Source organism: Oryzias latipes, chromosome 13 (genome assembly GCF_053564925.1).
Source record: "Oryzias latipes strain Hd-rR chromosome 13, Olatipes_Hd-rR_3.1".
Lineage (NCBI taxonomy): Eukaryota > Metazoa > Chordata > Actinopteri > Beloniformes > Adrianichthyidae > Oryzias > Oryzias latipes.
This window is the reverse complement of record NC_136249.1, coordinates 28,833,605-28,856,944: the sequence shown is the minus strand read 5'-3', so window position 1 is coordinate 28,856,944 and position 23,340 is coordinate 28,833,605. Positions and strand designations below refer to the sequence as shown.

General features: G+C 39.0%; 1 protein-coding gene across 3 annotated transcripts in view; it reads left to right on the top strand.

Annotated features, from left to right (window-relative positions):
* Positions 1 to 23,340, top strand: part of cadm2b (cell adhesion molecule 2b) — a 201,747-nt gene that overhangs the window by 123,091 nt on the left and 55,316 nt on the right. For 2 of the 3 annotated variants that reach the window (XM_078956606.1, XM_078956605.1), the window contains exon 2: positions 4,409 to 4,435. The exons of the other annotated variant lie outside the window; for it this stretch is intronic. In XM_078956606.1, the coding sequence (XP_078812732.1) occupies positions 4,409 to 4,435 (27 nt within the window). The remainder of the gene's footprint in view (positions 1 to 4,408; positions 4,436 to 23,340) is intronic. 3 annotated transcript variants of the gene reach the window in all.

Here is a 23,340-nt window from a genome sequence, read left to right as displayed (position 1 = left end):
AGTGATCCTTCTATGCAGTTTTCACCCATTGCAGGTCATATTGAACAAATCTCCTGTAATAAACGAGGAAACACTGTACAGAATTCCTGAGGTTTCCTTTGCGTGCTGCTGTCAACAGGAAAAAGGGGCAGATTTGATCAGTTTCTCTTCAACCAATAAGTAAAACACTCATATGAGCATGGGAAAAACCATTTCGGACTCAAGTCTTTCAAATTGCCTTCCCCTGCAAACTTGTTATTAATTATTTTTAGGATGGATGCCCAGCAGTTATCAAATATCAGCAGTGGGTAAACACCGGAGCGAAGCATTGATGAGCACCTTGAATACAGATGCAGCTCAGAGCAGCAGAAAGATAAGAAGCCTAACATGCTCTTTGACAACAGAGAATCAAATGAGGTGTGCATTGTATGAACAAAGCCATCAGCAGCTCCAGCTGCAGGAAAATGATGGCCCGCTAACTGTTAGATATTCCTGTAATGGACAGGTTGTGCCAGCGAACTTTTAAAGAGCAGAGGTGGAAGAGAGCTGAGGTCCACATGTGCTGCCTGTTTTTCATTGAGTTAAGAAAAATGTGTCATTTTTTTCTCCTTGTGCTCAAGAAGAGACTGAGACCGTCAGAATTTTCTGTCTCACCTACTGTCAAATCCTAAAAGTTTTTACTCTTTATTTATTATATGTCATTGTTCCATTTATTTGTCGCCCAAATTGGACACAAATTAAACTTTATTTAATTTTCACAAGATTCGCTTCTCAAAATATAAATATCTTTCAAACGTAATAACGAAAACAAAAATGTTCACATTAAATAATTAATTAATACCTATACTATATTTGTTCAAAAATGATTCCACCCCAATGTTTCCCACAATGTGAAACCTAAAAGGACATTTAAGGAAGAATAGGAATAGAAATTTAGCTTGATACTGAAGTGAAAAATTGATTTTATGGGGATCTGTTCACAGTGGATGCCACCACAGGATCCCCCTGATCAAAGCGAGCAGCCAGACCCGGGAGATTCCACTGCCACAACCCAGTTCACCGAAAAAAGCTTTACTCAAGGGTGTGTGGAGGATCCCCAGAAGTAAAACACTAGAGTTAAAACAAAATGGAAAAAGAATAAAACACATAAAAGTAAAAACAAATATCAGAAGAAATGAAAAGCTACTACAATACGTAGAATCAGGAAAAAATAGATCACCTAGGGTCCATTTAGAGTGGACATGTTTTGTTGGCCTTAAGTGTTAGTTTCCCCCGATAATCCGCATCTAATTTTCAGTCTGAATACACCCAAGCCGACCGGAACAAGAAACCGCTATTGGACCCTTCTTTCGAGGTGGTCTCGGTTTGTTTCTAATCGGTCTGAGCTTCGATTCGCTCTGAGTTTCCTCAGTCTGAATAGGCTCCGTGCTCAGAGCAGAACAACTGGAGCAAAACTGTTGCTGTAGGATTTAAACTACTGGAGGGCAGATCCTCTGATCCCTATGTCACGCTCTAATCTTCATTTTTTTCATTCATCTTCTTCTTGAGTCGGACTTGAGTCCGTTTATCCCTTTCGGGGTCACGTGGCTGCTGGAGCCTATCCTGGCCACTTATGGGCGAAGGCAGGGGACACCCTGGACAGGTTGTCACACATTTCACACACCCATGCTCTCATGCACTCTCACATTGACACCTATGGACAATTTAGATCAACCAATGAAGCATGTTTTTGGACAGTGGGATGAAGCCGGAGTCCCTGGAGAGAACCCACGCATGCACGGGGAGAACATGCAAACTCAACACAGAAAGGTCCCCCATTGATGTTCTGTTTCAGGTCCCCCAGCTGGGACTTGAACCAGGGGCCTTCTTGCTGTGAGGCAAGAGCGCTAACCACTGCGCCACAATGCAGCCATGCTCTAATGTTTGGAGTAAAATAATGTGGTCAAAAGTATCAAAGGCTGCACTGAGGTTTAATAGGACCAGAATAGAGAGTAGTCCCTTTTCTGAGGCCAATAACAAGTCATTAGAGACTGTAACTAGTGCAGTTTCCGTACTGTGGTAAGGTCTAAACCCTGACTGAAAAGTAGCTATTGTCCTGTAGGTGGCGGTAAAGCTGCTTTACTGCAACTCTTTCTAGGATTTTTGAAATAAAGGGGAGATTTGACATTGGTCTATAGTTGGCCAAGTTACTAGGATCTAAACTGGGCTTTTCAGAAGAGGCTTAACAACTGCATATTCAAAAGACTGGGGCACATAACCCGTTTCCAGAGAGGTATTTATTATCATCAGTATATTAAATATTATCGTCAGGAGACCAGTCCGAAGTAAAAGTAAAAGGCTTTTACTTCGTAAACTTTTATAATTTTTCACTGCAGCAGCCTTAACAAAAAACACCAACTTTTGTGAAAAGAGTGGACAGCACGAAATAGTATGACCTTCTACTCTCCTTGTCATCTTTGTATTTTCCAGAGACACTATTGTTTTTTTTAAAAAGGATTGTAAATCAATAAAACCTTCTCACAAATGACAGGTTCACAATGAAGCGAAACGGTTTCCTCGCCCTTCATAGAAGGATGCTAATGCGTATTTGATATTTTTCCTCTCATAATCTCTTATGATTGTAAATATTTAGTAGTGTTGTGCTTATCTTCCGTCAGCTTTGTTCCCTGTGATGCAGTGATACAATTTACGGTAATTACCCTCATCCTGCAGTGCGTTCGACTGTAGTAAACTTTATATGGAGGAAAATTCACGGAGGTCGACTTGATAGCTTTAAAGTGACACTCTGAATGCATTTCCTTCCCTTTGTTCTTTCCGTCAAGATCCCAGCATCAACAAATTAAATGGGAGCATTTCTTATTAGAATATAGAAAACACCTGATGTTCCCTTTGCCTCAGTGAAGCATTCCTTTGTGAGCGATAATCCTCTCTGTGGGTTAAACTTCTTCTCATAAGGGTTTTTTTCTTAATAATAGTTGTTTAACTTTTTCTTTTTTTCCTTCTTCATGGGAATGGGCCCTCTGTGGCCCTAGCTACTGTACATTAAAGTACTGCAGGTTACTTTTATTAAGCCTTACAGGCAAATATGGTGTTAACCTTCCTAAGTTTGTTTATCCTCGTGGAATTTTATTAAGTAGTTCTAATTATACGATATTAGAGCACCTTTCTTTACGTAAACAACAGGGACGAAGGGTTTGTCTCAGTTGGCGATGAAAGGATTTTGGGCCTCGAGTGGTGTGTAATTTCTTCACAAGAGTTGAAACGGGACAGTTTGCCACTCTTCCCTAATGACTCAGAATGGAGCAGAAATTACAAAGTAAACAAAAGTTAGTTATTTTCATGTTGGCTTTTGTTTTTGCAGCACACTGTTTATTTTGTTTAGTAGCTCAAAGCCAATACTACTGGGACATTTTTACTTTAAGAGAAATGTAACCACAGTAGAAGTAAATGCCTAGAATAGTTTTTAAGCATTTACTTCTGCACTGTCTCCTCTCACTAATGAAGAATTTAAGCTAGCCAATGAAAACTAAAGGTCTCGATAAAAAAAAGAAAACTATCATAAACCTTAGTATAAGAATGATTAGATTCTCTTCCTTGTTGGTTTTGGAATTCACCGGCTAATCGCGTCCCTAAGTCCTTGATCTATGGAGACAATGCGTTGTCTTTTCCAAAGTTAAGATTTTTTAACTCTCAACGCACCGCGACACTCACAACACAATGCTGTCAAACGAACACGGAGTGCCTGACGCTCAAATCACGCTGCAGCATCTGATCGTGTCCGTTCATTGACTTTACATGAAAACTTAATGCCCCTGAAGCGTGAACCGTTTGAACGCAGCATCCGATAAGGCTTGTCCCAGGCTCAGATTGATTAAACAATCTCAAGACTTCTTTATGGTTAGTTCTCTTTACATCTGTGAAAGCAGTCCAGACGGTTTAGGCAAAGTCACACTTTTCCAGAGCTGCTTGCTGGGGGGCAGTTATGCCCAAAATGACCAGTAAAAAAAAGAAATACATCACTTTTTTTTCATTTTGTCAAATCACATCTCTTTTTTTCCCTCAATGAAATAAACATTAAAATTTCTGATAGGCAGAGTTCAAAGATAACTAAACATAGTTAACAAAATTATTGTTTTTCCTAAATAAGAGCTGATAAGTGATAAAACAAAAACAAATATCTTCTGGATTTCAAACTGACAACCGTGTGATATTTATGTAATTTCCTTCTCTTGAGAAAATTGATTGATATTAAATTCTAACACTGATATGTCATGTGTCTGCACTGTAGCCTATGCTGCGCTCATTTCTACCAGTAAATCACATCCTCTGTTGGCACGGATTGAGCAAACAATCATGTCTCCATCAGTGTAACTCCTTCATTCCTCCTATCTAACTTATTGTCTCTTGTCTTATCCCCTCATGCTGTCAGTGGCTGGGACAAAAAGCAAAGCAAAAGGTGAGTTATTGCTTCCATTTTCCTCCTACATGATTTATGTTGTACACCTTTCCCAATAAACAATGTTTGGGTCAACCTTTTATCTCCCTCAAGGGCCCAGCAAGCATTAACATAACGCTGGCTTTTTCTTGCTGCGGGTGTGCGTTTGCTTGTTTTACAATCCAGCCATCTTCACATATGTATAGATCCACACCATGGGAGATGCAGCATCACCCATTCATGCTTCTCAGTGTTTGACTGTGGTGCAGCTCCACTGGAGCAGCTGGGGGGTTTGTTCCTGGTTCAAGGACAGCTCGGTGATGGATGAATGAGGAGAGTGTCTCATTTGCTCCGGCTAGATATTTTCAGACATACTGTGCATTGGAACTGAACAGCCCATGGCAACAAAACTGTTGTTTTTATCTTTTGTATTGCACCTCTATTACCCGTACCCTTCACTGTTTGGGACTAATTATTTGACCTGATTCTGTAGGCCTTTTGGCCCAGAACATGATCAATTGTTCATTGTTGATAGATTCCCTTTTTTACACACCATCTCACTGTTGTACTGCTCATGTTTTGGAACTTTATTTTGTTATTTCTCTTTTAAGATCTTTGGAGTTTCGTATGTTGGCTTGTTTACCATGGCAACATCTTATTTCTCATTGACAAAGCTGCTATAAACTGATTGAAACGAAAAAATTGTGCTGCACCTTGAGGTATAAGCTATTTATGTATTTATTTATTTTCGGAAAAATGTCCTTTTGTCACAACTTTTGCCAAAACCAGTAAATTTTCCTGGCTTATTTTTCCATCCCCCTTTTAAAAAATGCTATGCTTTCCATTTACAGAAGTAATTAGTTGGATAGTTTTTAATTAACTGAAGATTCACATTTAGCACTCCTACTTAAAAAAATCTCCTTCAGCATCCGCATGTTTTTCCAACAGCACTTTCAGCACTCTAATTATGTTTGATTACTTGTTTTAATAATCATAAAGATTATACTATGCATGTAATCACTAGTATAAGTCTTAAAAATGGATAAACTGACATTTTCAGTCCACGGCAGTCAGGAAAACCAGGAAAACAAATCAAAGGACCGTCTAGTAGCACTTGTCAAAATGACAACCGAAGCCATTTTGTAGAAATGTTATAAATAAATGTAAGCTGTGTGGGAGGGTCTAAAGCAAAACTATAGCAACTCTCTATGGCAGAAAACATAAGGCTGCAGACTCACAGAAATAACAAAGATGATTAAAATGTATTTACTGATCAAACAAAGCATCTTAAGAAACTCCAAAATATGAGATAGGAGTAAACAAGAAGGTAGAGGGAGGGAGTTAAACACACAAGAGAGGAGTAGACTGCAATAAAAACCTAAAAGTAAGGATATACATTAGAGTAGGAGAAACATAGGTGGAAAAAAAAGGGAAAACTTTTGACTTTTGACATTAAATACCATTACAAAAACTTTGACCTGTGTCAGTTCACCAAAAACCACAAGGGGCTTCTTGAAAAGGAACAGTCCCACTCCGATCATCTTTTAAGGTATTTTAAAAGCGTTCTGTGGTCTTTCTAGTTCTGATTATGCCATTTTAATTCAATTCAATTCAATTCAATTTTATTTGTATAGCCCAAAATCACAACAACAGTCGTCTCGATGGGCTTCGAAGTAAAACATGAAATCAAAAGGATCACGAATACAAAGAGTTCAATAGAAAAATACTAAAATGAACTAACAAACTGACTAAGCTATACTGGCATCCCTGCCCTTAGACCCCCCTTCGCGGTAAGGAAAAACTCCCAAAAAAAACGGATTCCGGAAAAAACGAAGAAACCTCAGGGGTGCCCACATGAAGGAGGGATCCTCCCCCAGGACGGACAGGCGATTTACCAGAACTCTTAGAGAAGAATTAACTTATCTAAATCTACAACTACATATATAAAAGTCCAGCAGACGAGCTTCATCCAGCCGTGGTTGTGGGGACAGTCAAAGGCGCGAGTCGAGCCGGAGACAGGAACCACAGCCAGGTGTAGGAGCAGGAGCAGAGACGAGGTACTCAGTCGGGTACAGAGCAGAGACGAGCCAGAGATGAGCCAGAGGCAGGATCCACAGCCATGTGTAGGAGCAGGAGCAAAGGCGAGGTAAACGGTCAGGAACTGGAGCACGGATGAGCCAACTGAAGTCTGGAAGCACTCCCACTCCCCAGGAGGGGAGAGGAAGAGAGGGACAATACATGAATCGCACTGCACCAAACAGAGGCATGGACAACTAAATGATAAATTATGATCAAGAATAGAGGAGAGGAAGGGTAGAAGTAAAAACAGGAAAGAGGACAGAACCCCAGTGCACCATAGTTACCCCAGCTTCAAAATCAAAGACACCTGCTGTATTCAAGGACATGGTTTAGAAATTTGCCTCTGAGTTATTGGTGTGGATCAAGCCCACCCCCAATTCCCATCATCCATTAAGCTCTCCTGCTAAGCTGACATCCCTTCAACCCCCCAAGCTATATAGATGCGACAAAAATGGTGAGCAATGTTGGAATTATCCAGTTTTGAGCCAGATTTGAGCTCAGACGAGGAGAACAAAGACCTACATAGATCTATAGATCTAGTCATCTACAAGTGGATGCCTTAGAATGGAGCAGAGCAGGGAGCTTGTGGCCCTCCTAGCGTATTTTTAATGTCACAAATACGCTCTTTTTTAAAAAGGATTTTATTGTCTGGTCCTGATACATATTCTAAAAATACTTGGGTTATTTCCTCAACCCAATTCTTGCTGTATTGTTTTTTCCTAAGTTATTTTTTTATTTCTTTTTCCTGAAATAATCCATAAAAAGTTAGTTCCTATTTACCCTCTTAGTTAAGTTTAAAACAACCCACCTTGGGTTATTTTTAACTGTGGAGTTTTTAGTGGTCAACCCTTGAGTAAAGAAATTCTCAGAAATGCAATTTTTGTCTTTATGTATGTCCTCCATCATCAGAAAAATGCTTCAAGTACATGTTAAAAACAACAAAAACACAATTCTTTAAAAAGACTAAAACGTCACAACCCGTTTTCAGAACCTTTTTCCACTTAAATGGCTGTTATTGTTTTTGTCATGTAATTATGTTGTTTTTTGACTGATGGGCACAAAATGCTCAGTACAGCTTCTACAATGATTAGAAAGGCTATCTATGGTTTAGTGGTGATATACAGTATCCAGGAAGACAAGAGAGCAAACAACACTAGAAAACAAACCATAACCACATTGGGTCTACTTATTTACAGCCGTTTTGACAAGCAAGCGCTTGGAATCTGTATAGGTGAAGGAGAGGACAGAAAGTCAATGTATAAAAACCAGAGACAATATGCAGCAGCGGCAAAAAGCAAAACACTAAGCATGTATAGATGAGCAGCTTGTCAAAATCAAATACACAAATAGACCAAGGCTTACACAGAAAAATCAAAGAGTTCAAGCAAAACCAGACTAAAACAGGTAAGAGCTTTCAGCAGATGAACTAAATGAAGCTGCTTTTATTTGAGTTGTGAAACTGTGTGTGATCATTATATGCTGGTAGGTTGTGTGGAGGTGGAAGATTAATGTAAAATGTTCCAGCTGCATTCATAGGTCAGTTTTATTTACATTCTTCAGTCTGTATGTTTTATCTTTTAGTCCATGCTGTGTACAGAAATTCTGTGGTAATATATGTGGAATTTCTGAAAGTAGTTTTTTTTATGGAAATAACACGTTTCATAGAAGAAAACCTTAATAGCCCAATTTTGTGCTTTCTAATCAGAATAAATTGCACTAACAGTGGGGACATAAAACTTTTTTATAAATTAAAATAATGTAACTAGTTTTTTTTTATTCCCATCTCAATGCACTACAGCTTTTTAGAGGAAATTAGCATTTGTGCGCAAAAAAACATATTAATAACACTGAAGTTTTTGCTTAGCTGAATTCTCATTAGTCAAACCATTTAACCGTTTAATAGCAGCCATTTTGAGCTGGCCTTAGGACTCCTACGTCTGCATATTTTGTTGTTGTTCTCATTTATTACCATTAAGTGAAAGTATTTCTACTCCTGCCCCTTTGTCACTTTTACTTTTTAAGGTGCAACATCTGTGTATTCCTAATGGTGGTGTTAATCATGTATTTTTAAAACGTGTAAAGTCTCGTTAGCGGCTTCATTTGAACTTGGAAGTTTACCTGGAAACAGCACAGTGTTTTTGACCCACTTTCTGAAGCTGATGTATCACCACCCTTCTTTGGTCTTCTTTTTTTTTATTTCAACACAACAGCAGAAAAAGGGATAAAAAAAAAAAAAAAACCTCCCTAAGAGTTTTTCTCAGCCCAGATATTTATTGCCAGTTCCACGGCTTGTCCACCCCCTTCCTTTCTCCTGCCTCCCTCACTGTGGGAAATCACAGGGGAGGATGAAGCTCAGTACTGTCTCTCTGTCTGGGAAGGTTCAACAGCTTCCAGTTACAGACTGCCGCTATATTGTTATTTTATAGTGGAGCAAAGCTGAGAGACAGCTCATTCTATTGGGGGGACTTGCTGTTTAAAAGACTTAATCTGCTCAATCAAATGATTGCATCATTTAAAATAACACTATCAGTGCAGACGGTGAATACAATACAAAGCTGACGGTGGGTTATCGCCCATGTCTGCGCTGTTGTTTGCTGTTGATTGAAGCTCTGAGAAAAAAAAAACACATCTTTATAATCCCAGTGGAGATAAAGACTGCATCTGGAATAATGTGTCTTGATAAGATTCTGTAGGCAAGAATAATTCATTTTCCATACAGAACAAAAAACATTCAGGGTCAATTTATATGTTAAATTTATGCAGCTAAAAAAGAAATTGCACTCAAATTACATCTGTGTTGGTGTTTGCCTTATGATTGGTTTGTGTAAATGCGCCCCCCTCCCCTCCATCTCTTCTTGCATGTACGGTAAATATCCATGAATTGGGGTGTGAAGGAGAGTTGCATGAAATACTTTACTAATCTGGCCTCAAGTAATTACAGCCTGCAATATTTTAGCATAATTATGTATGGATTTTCTATAACTGAACGAGTGTCAGACTGCGAGGCCCAAATAGTAAGATTTCAAATCTTCCTTTATCATTATAAGTAGTAGTTCAATCTTATAATCTGACAGAGTTAAGAGTGGTAGTTGTGCAATTCACCTTGGACAGGTAATTTACTGATTAGTCCGAGTTAATGGATCGGATCTAGATTTAGTGCTAATTAGCTGTGGCCCCTATACAGTTGTTCAAATCTCCCAATTTACTGGGATGATTGCATTTAAAATTGGATGTTGCACCAGGTGCCTCAGATCAGCAGGTTTACTCTTGGTGTGTGATGCATTGCTGTTCATCCTAGGCCAATAGGGTTTAAATGACCCTGCAAACCTAAATTACAGTTTAAGGTGACAGACCTTTTAAACTGAAATAAAATAAACTGAATTTTTTTTTTTCTCATGGCGCTCTTATTTATGAAAGGTCACAACAAGAAACAATCATTTATGATGAGGTTGTCTTATTTTGGAAACCATTTATTTTGAAAGTGTGCCTTTTAAAGCTAACTGCTCGGGTTAAATCAAAGTTTTAGCAGGGGGGTGGGAATTTTTTAAGCTTTGGGGCAGTGGTCACCGCATTGGGCTCAAACAGAAGGTTGCAGGTCTAAGTCTAGGCATCGTCATTGTTTAATACTACGATCACACCAATCCTGATTCGTACAGCAAATTTGCTCACGCCACCTGTTTTTGGGACTGGTCCTATAATGTTGTCTTAAATTTGCCCAAAAAGACCGGGCTCCAGACCCGAACTGGAAGTACCCCCATATTGCTCAAAAAAGACTTTTTTAACTGCCAACCCAAACAGCTAGGGTTCTTAACGTTTTAAGCTTTAGTAAAAGTTTTTCTACAATTCTGATGTCTCTGGGTTAGGGTTACTGTTAGGGTTGGGGTTACAGTAAGTTGTATGATTTCCACTTCTGGCCAATGATGTCAGGGGCCGTCTTGTCTGCAGCAAGGTCCCTCTCAAATGTTGGAGTTACAGTCCAAAACCTTTAGCCTTATTACTACATAGAATATCTAACATACAGTCTAACATACAGCCGATGCATGGCAGACATGAATGATGTTGAGAGATCAGATTTATTTATTTTGAACATGTCGCCATGTCTGGGATTTTTTGATCATTTGGAGACTCTTTCAATTCGGTGAGGTTTACTATCTACTGCAGGAGGTGCGTCTGAGTGACAGTATTTTTGTCTGTCTGTGACCCAGTTTGACGACCTGCTGTTTTACATTAGTCCGAGAAAAGGAAAAAAATAAATAGAGGCATGAAGTTAGAGGAAGTTGTTATAAATGTTTTGATGCAAATATGAAGACTATCATAAAATTTAGGATGAGAACGATCATATTCTTCTCCATGTTGGTTTTGGACTCCGCCCTCTGAATCCATTATCAAGGCGTTACGGTCTATAGATGAGTCCCTGATTGGTTGACGTGGATCAAATTCTTTGTCAAAGTTTAGATTCACCAGCTTTAGAATTTTCGCCACACTGTGTTGTTGGCTGCCCAAACGTAATGCCGCCAGACCCCAACATCACAGCTGATGCTCAAAACACGCCACGGGAACTATGATTGTGTCTATGCACTTACATATGCTATGTGAATCAAATCTGGTGTGAACGCAGCTTGAATTGCCATAAAAAACACTTAGCAAAAAAAAACACAACCAAATCTGCATGCCGCTTACTTTACTGAGGTGACCCATGTGAGTGGGAAACAGGCAAAACGTAAAGCTATAAATGTCATGGTGCCTCTGTCAGACTCCTCCCCCTCCCCTCTCTGCTTGGTTCCCTGATTCAGCCCAGCTGCGACCACTCTACTCATCTTCTCCACCTGCCTATTTAAGGAGCTCCTGGACCAGTATTCTTCGCCAGTCCGTTGCCCCTGATGGAATTCATTGCCACGAGTGGTCGCCTGCATCAGCAGCCTTTCCGGAACACAGCCTTGTCATTGCCTCCTGTCAAGCCTCGAGCCTCTGCCATTCCTTCAATCCACCACGAGCCTCTGCCGAGCCTTCAGACCATCATGAGCGGCGGTCAGCCTCACCTCCGGTTATCATCCACAGTCCAACGGCCAAGCAGAGAGAGCGAACCAGGAACTGGAGGCAGCTCTTCGCTGTCTGGCGGCACAGAACCAACAGGACTGGTCCCTCTTCCTAGTCTGGATCGAGTATGCTCATAATACTCATCCCTCCTCAGCTACCGGAATCTCTCCTTTTGAAGCCGCCCTCGGGTACTCACCACCTCTGTTTCCGTCGCAGGAACTGGATTTGGCAGTGCCTTCAGTCCAACATCATCTCCAGCGTTGTCAACGCGTGTGGAATCAGACTAAGGCTGCTCTCCTCCGCACCAAGGAGAGCAACTGTCGCCTCGCCAATCGCCGCAGGGTGGTGGGACCCGATTATCAACCTGGTCAAAGGGTCTGGCTCTCTACTCGTAACATCCCCATCCAAGCATCCTCCAAGAAACTGGCTCCTCGATTCATTGGACCTTACGTCATTGAGAAAGTCATCAACCCCTCCTGCGTTCGTCTCCGTCTGCCCAAGGCTCTCAAGGTACATCCATCTTTCCATGTCTCACAGGTCAAGCCAGTTCAGGACAGTCCTCTGTGCCCGCCGTCCGCTTCCCCGCCACCCGCCCGGGTCATCGACGGCGCTCCGGCCTATGACGTCAGCCGCGTTCTGGATGTCCGTCGTAGGGGTCGTGGATTCCAGTTCCTGGTTGACTGGGTGGGCTACGGTCCGGAGGAGCGCTCCTGGATTCCCCGCTCGTTCATTTTGGACCCCTCGCTCATTGAGGATTTCTACCGCGCCCACCCAGATCGCCGCCCTTGACCGCCTGGAGGCGGTCGTTGAGGGGGGGGTACTGTCATGGTGCCTCTGTCAGACTCCTCCCCCTCCCCTCTCTGCTTGGTTCCCTGATTCAGCCCAGCTGCGACCACTCTACTCATCTTCTCCACCTGCCTATTTAAGGAGCTCCTGGACCAGTATTCTTCGCCAGTCCGTTGCCCCTGATGGAATTCATTGCCACGAGTGGTCGCCTGCGTCAGCAGCCTTTCCGGAACACAGCCTTGTCATTGCCTCCTGTCAAGCCTCGAGCCTCTGCCATTCCTTCAATCCACCACGAGCCTCTGCCGAGCCTTCAGCCCATCATGAGCGGCGGTCACAACCACCAGTGACGTCACGAGCGGACGTAAACCCTCCATCTTCGTCGTGGGTCCTCCCCGGTGTCAGCCGCTTCACTAAAGAAAACCCTCTAATCAAGTCCTGAATATTAAACCTTTCCAAACCATTACAGTATTTACCTGCGTCTTCCTCTGGGTTCCAGCGTCTGGGTCTGTTTAGTTCTGTTAGCCATGACAATAAATACATTTACATGTGAGTATGTCAAATTATTTCATCAGGATATGTAGAAAAGAGTAAAGATAACATACCACATACTTGTATTAAAGGTAACATGAAAAGCAACCGGGAAGAGGAAGACAACAGAAATCCTTTCACACAGACAACACAAAGAGCACAAATCTTTTCTTGAATTATTTTTCAAAGTGTTTTTATTTTTTAGAAGTGGCTTCAGGGAAATGATAGAGTGCACATTTAGCAATCAGAGCTTGAACAGCAGGACATTTTAGAGTCTCTGTGTCCTGACACCGCGATCCAGTCATCTTTTAACCTGGGCTGCCTCTTAACAGCAGCCTACAGCCATCCCTGTGGTGCTAAAGTGGCATTCAGACTCATAAAAAGCCAAAAGGTCAATAGGTTAGTCATAGATCCATGTTATCAGTTAGAAAAGAGAATAAGCACATGCCAAAACGGCTGAATGATGTCTCTTTCACGAGACCCTCACTTTTTGAAATCGTAATATAAATGTTCACTTTTTTGCCAAAATAGATAAAGAAGAGATGGCAGGGTATAAAAGACTCTCTGGTCCTTGTAGTTTTATTTTGGCAGGGTTCCATTCAACATTCAGACTTCCACTGAAGGTCACAGATGCCTCAGAGAAGCACTGTTGTGAAATGAAATTTATTTTTGTAAGATGACAGTTGCTAAAATTTTGAGGAATTAGTTTGGAGCAAAGATAGTATTTCTATAGATTAAAATAAATGTTTTAGTATTTAACCCTGTAAAGCCCAGTACATCAAAGAATTGACAGAAAATGCAATTTTTTAGGAATTATGTTTTTATTTAAACCCTTTGTTAAACTCCACAAAAAATGGCAATATCTTTTGTTTTAATACGATATAGATAGTATCAATTATGATACGTTGGCTGGTTTGGTACGTTTTTGTTCACAACAATGTTAGTTTAAGATGAAAAAATATGGACATGAGTGTTCAGGAAAAAAGTAGCCTATTTACCCACTGTCTCAAATATGATCCATACATTTTTACATGGTGTAACTGCATATAAAAGGATTAATTATCAAAAAATTTGGCATTCTTTCAATAGAGCAAGTAGTCATTTAAAAACAGAATAACCCTAAATAACTTATTCTCACTTTAACGTTTTGAAAATTGACAAAACTTTTCTCGCCCAAAGGGTTTTGGAGATTTCATGAAAGCAGGAAAAGTCCTTCTACTGCCTCTAGTGGCATGATGATGAACTACAGGGCAGAAAGCATGTAAATAGGAAAACAATGGGTTTTAAAGGAAAGTGTTGATCATGCTAATGAGATAGTGGTTTCAGTAATGTGTGCATCAAATACGAATGATTAAAGCGAGAACATTTTATATGGGATGGGGCAGAAGACTTTGGGAGGATGGCAATTACAAATGAAAGGATCAAAGATACATATTTCATACAGTTTTATTAACGATGGAATTTTATTCACCGAGTTTTCCATAAATAAGGATTTCCCCTTGCCATTGTAGAGAAACTACACTGATTTTGGCCGAGGTGCTGACAGCCCAGATTGGCCGGCACACATAATACAGGGCTTAACAAATAATTTCAGGGGCTCAAAATTCTAATCTAAAATAACTATTTTGATATTTTTAGGATTCCTAAATAAGCTTGTATTGATGGTGAAACTAACACTAACTCAAATATTTGGGGAAAGATTTGTGGGCAAATTTCTTTTCTGGGGGGCTGCTCCCCTCCTCCATAGCTCCACCCCTGGGTAAAGCCTATAGGGTTAACATTTATCATCAGAGTTAATATTTTAATTCATTAATGCAATATTGCTTCTTTAAAAAATAAATAAATAAAATTGGAAAAACTATTGCACTCACTGACATATACAGTACAGACCAATAGTTTGGTTTGTACTGCATATACATGCAAATATATACGTTACAATATGTAACAACATTTACACATAACATAATCTAATTTAAATAAATATTTTTATTCCAGTAACATTTAGTGTTATGATTTTGAAGTTATTAGTGGTAAATCACAGCTGCACTTATTTTCAAAAAAGAACTTGATGTACCGACATGTCTTTTAAATTGAAATCATCTTTATTTGAGTCAATGCCAACATACAATTGATTTTTTTACATGCCTCATAAGTATTTTTTGTACCTTTGTTCTATTGCTGGAAAAATCTATTGCTGGAAAAATCTGAGTCGGTTTTATAATATTTTGTGTTTTTCATCTAGAATTGTGGTCATCATCACAGAGTGCACTTCCTCCTCTTTGGTTCTTTATCAGACATTTACTGCAGCTTCCTGCAATTGCCGTTTCATTATGGCTTTTCTGGGTTTCTCTTCTGCAAGTGAAAATTCAGGTCAGTGGAGTTCAGATAAGGAGACTGCCTGAACTTCACCATTCCCCACTTATTTTTCCTTTCGAAACGTCAAATATGTGGTCATACAGACATGTTTTACGGATGATACTGCATTGATCAGATCACAAACTCTCTCGAACAGTTTTTCTGGTTCAGGTTGATGTAAGTTTCCCTTGTCTAAAAATGCTGTTTAATGTTTTTCTCAAAGTCTAATCTCCTCGCCTTTCTATCTTTGAGGCTTATGAACGGCTGGCACCCTGTGGTGAAGGCTTTGTAGTTTCCTTCTGTGAAGTCGTCTCTATAGTAGACTTGGATTATTATATTTTTACCTCCCGGAGAGAATTCAGCAGCTTGCTGGATGCTATGATGGAGTTTTCTTTACCATAGAACACAAAGGTCATCCATAACTGACATCTAGGCCTTTGTAGGTTCTTTTCCACGTTTGTTTTTGATGTGACCTCAGATCTGATGTTCCTGTTGTCATATTGTATGGATTTTTTTTTTTTTTTTTTCGGGAATGGCAGCACATCACATTTGCAAACGTCATAAAAGATTTCAACTCTCCATTTTTCTATATGCATATTTTGAACAAAAGATGGCGGAACTCCTGTTTCAAAAACAAATCTGGGTTCTGCAAACAAATAAACCTCTTTTAAGGAAACTGGATTACAAACTACTGAAAAAAGAGCATTTGATGGTATTATGTTACTATAGACTGAGCATGTTGTTCACAATTTGTGACGAACAACCTTCATGAGAGTTAAACACAAGTGCCTGCTGTTTTCTTTGGTTGGCAAAGAAAAAACATAAAACAGATCTAAAAGAGCAAAACAAAAATGATCACGTTGGTCAGGGAGAACTTTGACAAACCTTCCTCCCCCTCTTTTTGGGAAATAGTAAAAACAGTCTTAACTTATTTTTCTTTTTTTAGATCACCACAAATCAGCAAATGTTTGCATATATATATATATATATATAAAATACTACACTTACAATATATATATATATATATATATATATATATATATATATATATATATATATATATATATATATATATGTTATTGTAAGTGTAGTATTTTGGGAGCCGGTTTAGCTCTTGCTGGTTTGCGGCGCCTTCCGTCCGTGAAAACAGCGTTCGAATCCGGGCTGCTCCCTGTTCCCTTCTCTACCTCTGTGCCGGTCCCAAGCCCGGTTGCTTTGAGAGGGTTGCGTCAGGAAGGGCATCCGGCGTAAAACATTGCCAAGTTTACCATGCGACTCGTTCGCCATGGCAACCCCTGATGGGAAAAAGCCAAAAGAGAAAGAAGATTTTAAGTGTAGTATTTTGCATGCTCATTCAGGCTCAAATACTTGGTCAATGTATCATTTTGGTTGCCATTACTCACCATAAATAAAAGAAGCAGGTTACTACTAATACCATGTATTGCATTTGATAAATAGAGCACACAGTTTTCTGTTCACCACGTAATTTAGGCTCTATAACAGAACCATTCAAGTTCTGTTTTTTGAGATTTTTAAAGAATCTGTTCATCTGTAAATGTCTGTTGCAGCCCCTGAAGGCTTAAAAGGACCCAAACATTTCCAAGGAAACAGAGGGACCATCAAATGCCAGAACAGAACAACAGTTCATTGATTCAAGAACTCAGCTTAATGTTGTGATCCAGTTTTGACCTGTGTCTTCGTGGGTCCACAAAATAAAAAAAATAGTATGGAAAAAGCATCTAAAAAGAGCTGGAACTTTGGCTAAAATAACCAAAAGCAGAAAGACAACTGATCCAACCGATGTCAATGTTGGGAGTCAGTGCCTATCCCAAACTAGTGAATTACCAATGGCAAAATGACTAAACCAAGTACTTCCACCAGTACTTAAAAAGCTCTCAGTACTAAGTGAGGAATTGTCCCAAATTGCTTCACATGCACCTGTTGTCCTCTTTCTTCCTCTGACGTACAACTTAAAAAGCTCTCAAGCACAGAGGAGCTGGTTCAACACACCTGGCAGGTGCAGCACACCTGTGCAAGGTGAGCACAGTACTGTAGGTCAGACAAAGTTTTTGCTCGGGCGACATGGTGACATGTTTGAGCCGCAGAATGGATTGGAATTTTTCGTTCAAATATTGACTAACAGGAATCCATCTTTTGAGCTGTGATCACAGCCGGATCTCCACACTTTACTTCAAAGAGATCCTTCAAAGGAACAACTGTTAGGTGAGCTGATCAGCAATTGTGGTTAATGGGAACTTTTTATGTAAAAATATAATTTAATATTTAAAAACAGATATTTTTACATGTGCAATCATTTTTTAACTATTGTTACTGCTCTTGGGGACAATGACCTTTGGACAATACCAGTATTGCATCATCCAAAGGTCACCTGACTGTTCCCTGCTCTTCAGAAAGAGGAAGACGCTCCCTATTGTCATCTGTGCCGCTTTGTTTAAGTTTGGCAGCATAGTCCTTCTAGCGAAAAAAATAAATAAAAACATATATGCTCTTATTTCCAGAACCATGTAAAGACTTGGAACAAGAAAAGAGCATTTCTGCATTTGGCACAAGTGTGATATTCGTTTGATATAAAATCTACGTCTGGAAACAATAAAATCCTCTTGCTTTTCTTGCTTCCTCAAACCTAAGAATCATCTGCTGCAACTATATTTGGTCCTTAAATGTGCATCTTTTCCACTGTTTGACCAGAAACCTCAAAGACCTCTGCTATAAAGTTCTGCAATAGTCAGAGCACAGAAAGAAATTTGAGACATTCCATCAAAACCTCAATTTCTGCCGATATCTGATTGAATATGTACATTCTTTATACTAAAAAAGTACGCTGACATTTTCACTCCTGATCACCTTCAACAACTGCTTAACTTCAAAGATACTAACTTAGATTCAATTTGATTGAAGGACAAAGTCTCCACAGAGGTTTTAGCAAGAATAGTTTGACACCATTATTACAAAGAGCACAGAAGACTCGACAGCGTTTTTTTTCCCCCACCTTGACTGTCATTATCAGTGTGGTTCGATACAAGAACAGACACTTTGTGATAATTGTCATGTGTCTGTTGCAAAATACACAAGAATATACAAAAGCTGGATTTCAATAATCCTGGTTAGACTTTCTACGATAAAAAGAGTGTGTCTGTTAAATTGACAAGTGCTGCATCAGTTTTGTGTGCCATCTCGGAGCTGTCTGGTTTCTGTGTTTGGAAAAGTTTCTTTATTTGGATCCTCATTTCACCCTCCGCACTCGGAGTTACTTTTTATTTTTTTATATATATAAATACTCCCTGAGCCAGCTATTGTCTGAGGACAGACAGAGCACAGTGGCAGATTTATAACAGCAGCAGCAGCAGAGAGATGGGCTTCATCTGGCTGTCACTTGGAGCTGAGTGCATGAGCTTATAAGCTCCGTTAGTGACTGCTGATGCAACAGTAACCGTCTGCAGCGCAGTCCAAAAATTTTCATTATTTCTAAAAAGTCAGCATCGGTCTCCAATATAATCTGAATCAGCTCTCCATCAACCTCTGCAGAAGCCCGATAATCTCCTGATATTTGAGCCAAAGCCATAAATATTCGAGGTGACTTTTGGTCTGATTTCATCTGAAGACAAATATGGGTGGTTTAAGTAAACAGCAAGGAATGACAGTTCTTGACTCAAAGATGTGTTTCTGCGAGTCATTCATCCACACTTCACCTGCTCCTCTTGAAGTCTGACAGCTCCAGCTCATCATGGGGACATACTGTAATAGCAGAAGCACTCAATATTTCATCAATTCTTTTATTAAAATATTCATGTGAAGTCATTTGGTGCGGCATGTTGAAATATATCCCTGCAGAACAGATCTTCACATTTTTACTTGACTAAACCAAAGCTACCTATTATTTTCTCCAACAGTCTTTCACATTATTTAAATGAAATTGTTATTTTATTGCAGAATCTTGTTTACTCTGTTTTTACTATTGCAGACTGCAGAGTGTTTGTGGACAGTATCACCAAAGGCCTCCTTTATGCTAGATGGCATGTCTGTTATTCTAGATTGCGGAAGCACAGATCTTTTTTTTTTTTAAGCATTGATCACTGCATGATACGTTTCCCAGAATCCTCTCCTAGAAGAATGATTATTCAGTCTCAATATCTAAAGGGTAATTCTATTCTGAAACAAAAAAAAACTTTCAGTAAATACACTAAAGAATTTCAGAAGTTTCCTTTTTAAAGAAAGAAGAAACATTACAAGAGAACTGAAGACTAAATTGGATTTTTATTTTACTTTAAATAAAAAGTTTGTAAGCAAAAGTTGAGACAGATGCAATGAATGTACCTAACCAGACATGTCTGCAAATGAGTGCAAACATCTTGTTATTGAAATGAGTCTTAAAAGCTTAAAAATGAAATGAAAAAAAAAATATTCCAATAAAACCTGTTGAAATTCAAGGACACAGACACAAAACTCTAAACGAATGAAAACGTGGTTTTTGAGATTGCTTTCAAACAACATCAACATTACCTGCTGCCCTCAGGTCTTCAGGCAGGCTCTTATAAAGATGTGAATCATAAAAAAAGACACTTTGCCATGTGTTTAACTTTCTACTTTAGTCAAAATGAAAAATAAGATTCTCAGAAATGCATTTTTCACATGAAGTGTGCCACCATTAACTTGTTGGAATTGGTGGTTTCCATTCTTATGAAGCCAGAAGCCAGCTCAGACGAAGAAAATGAAGACGTACATGGATCTAGCTATCTACGAGAATGGAGCAGAGCAGGGAGCTTTTATTTTTTGGCAATTGTATTTGTATTTATTTAAGAAAGGGACAATGCATACAAAAACACAATGTTAAGTATTCTAAAAAAGAGTAACACTGTAAATACTCAGGTTATATTCGTAGCTCATTTTCATCCTCTGTCCCCTGCTGACCATGGCATCAAAAGTACATTATTAACATGAAATAAAATCACATAAAATTAACATAACATAGATTAAATTAAAAAAGGTTTAAAAATACTTACTTTCCCACGGTATACATCCTAAACATCGCCAAAATCAGAACAATATAATGAGGTTTCTTCTTTTTTGGCCATGGAGTGGGCTTTGGGTGAAGCGATTTGGGTAAATCATGGTTGGTTATTTTATGGAGGGGCTGTTGAACCAACAATTGTGCATCACACACTCAATTTTTGATACTGTGGGACCTCTTTTGGCACCAGCTGTGCAGTGACCAAGGCAGCCAGATACCAGGAAGCTCATTGCCATCGCCATCTGACTCATTTCATGCGAAAACAGTGTTTTCCTTGCAGTTTTGAAAAGTATGTTAACTTTGTTATGCCTCAAAAACCACCTCCTTCAAGCTGAAAAACTTTTTTTTGATAAATGCAAGTTTTTTCTAATTTGCTGTGTTTCCATTAGGTGAATTTCTCATCGCAAATCCAATTTGTGCAATGGAAACGCAGTTAGTTACAGTTTTTCCCATTTTAAGCTTGGATAAAAGTGTTTTTTTTTAAATAATTCTGACCACTTTTGAGTTAGGGATGGGGTAAACTGTATAATTTCTAATTCCGGCTGATAATGGAAGGTGCCATTGTGCCTTCAGCCGGGTCTCTCCTCTTAAATCTGGTCCATTTTGTCACATCTGTATTTCCTTTCTCACTGCTGGTACATGCACTTTTAAATTTATAAGTTAAATGTATTTTAACAATAAAACAAATGTGACTAGAGAGAAAACTAAACTGAAAAACTACAATTTTTCTTGTTTCCAGAGATTACATTGGTGAGAATTTGCATGTGTTTGTGTGTGTGCTTGTGTTTGTTGTGCCCTGTTGCCAAGATTTCTGAGATTATACAAATTCACTCAAGAATTCTGAGCATTGAAATGCTGTTTGGCATTGTCCTGCACTTGGCTGTGACAGGACAAGTTGAACGGATAGAGCAGGTATCACTATTTGAAATGGACCCAAATCAGCAGAGACTTGGAGCAGGAGGACATCAATCTCTAACTGACTTGTCAGCAAGGGAAGTTGATGGTGTGGATTATCGACAGGATGTGTAGTCGCTTTAAAATGAAGCACCGGGTGGGACTTGTTGAAGGACAGCAAACAAATGTCAGAAACCCATCTCCCCATGCTTCAGACCATGCTTGTCTGAAATAGAAAGGTCTAAAAAAAGAATGCATTTTTTTAACCAAAGTTTTTTCCTCTTCATCCATTGAAATGCCGAATTCTTCTCAGAAATGTCTATTTTTCATCATCCAGTGGTCCTTTAGAGTTGTTTTTTTTTTTTAGTGTGCTTGAGATAAGAGAAGTGTTCAACTAGAGGGTTAAATCAGGGCAACACTCTTCAGAGCAACCCAGACTACACTGGAAAATATGCATCAAAAGCGTCACAATAAATATTACATGTGACCTCTCTAAAGAGAATCCTGTCTGGTACACTGCTGAATTTTTCATATGTATTAAAGAGTCTACTTATTGTTGTTTATTGAGCTCAGTTTGATAAGCAAATAAACAAGAACATAGATGAAAAACCTAACACTGAAATATGGAGACAACATCAGTCATAGTTTTATAAAAATACACATTTGAAGAAAAAGCCTATCAGCATCCACCATGGTACACTGTAAGTGTGATTTATTCTTCTCTCCACCAAGATATGCAACACAAATTAAAGCTGGAGTATAAAGAAAGGTCAACTTTGATGCAAAATGTACAAAAAACTTCTTTTTCATCAGTCAGCTGCAAAGGTGGCTACGGATTTTAAAAAATACTTCAGAGCATTGTGTGAAGTTTTAGTTTAATCACTTGCCTTCATTATTTTATATAATTCAAACATAATTTAACACTACAATATTTATGCTTCTCAAGCTAGCAATATTCTCCTTAAAAACTGTCCCAGTTTGAAACTTGCGAATTTCTGTAAAATCTGTTTCGCCATTCCTGCATAGATTTATCAGGTTCTCCAGTTTCCTGCCAGCTAGTTCCTTTCAATTGGCTCCATCATGTTATGGCAGGCAGTCTAAACCAGAAATATGATGCCAGACAGATGATTTATATTTTTAACCTGTTTGTTTTTTTGGCTTTATCCGCATCATTGAAGACCTACTCCAATGAAGCGTATTTTTGGTGTTATATACATGTTCTTTTAGCATTTTTTACATCATGTAGGAAAGAAAGTTATGAGTATGTCTTTATTGAAATCATTAAAAAAGAAAGGAGAACAGGAGAATCCGAAGATGGGCCACAAGCTCCCTGCTCCGCTCCATTCTGATGCATCCATTTGTGGACCAATAGATCCATGAACGTCTTTGTTTGCCTTGTCTTAGCTGGTAAATGGCTAAAAACTGGATAGAGCTAATATTGCTCACACTTTTTTTTGCATCAGTGATGTAAACTTAGGGGTGTGAGGGGCTGTAAGCTAGCGGGAGAGGGTGTAAACAGATGTGTGATTGGGAATTGGTGGTGGGCTTGCTCTGTGTCAACAGTCCTGCTGCAACTCAACAACACAATTTTGGGCTAAACTATTACAAAACAATCATATATTAAATTATTGGGTTACTAACATTATGGTCTCGATGGAACCCTGAACATGACATTAAAATAAATAAATAAATAAATTGGGCTCTCAAGTTATCGATTAAATGGCTACAAATTAGCATTTTGTGGCCACAATTGAGCTTTTTCTACGTACAAATTTGTATTTTATGGCAAAATAGTTGCATTTTGTGCTCACAGATTACTATTTTCTGGGAATAAAATGAGCATTTTGTGCACACACATTAGCATTTTGTGCACACAAATTAGCATTTTGTGCAAACAAAATAAGAAGTTTTTGCACATTAATTAGCATTTGTGTTAACAAATTAGTATTTTGAGGACACAATTTAGTATTTTGTGCAAACAAATTCGTATTTTGAGTTTTTGTTTTGCATGTCATGTCGGTCTCAGCTTACAATCCCATAGGAAAAATCTGTTGCTCATATGTTGCTTGATCTCGTCTCTTGAGATCAGTTTGAGCGTCTCATATTCGTATCATTCTGTGATCATTTGCTTCTTAACTCTTGCTCCTAAGGGTCCCTTAGGAGCAAGAGTTAAGCTATAATGAGAAAAGACATCACTGAGACAAATGAGGTTGAGTTG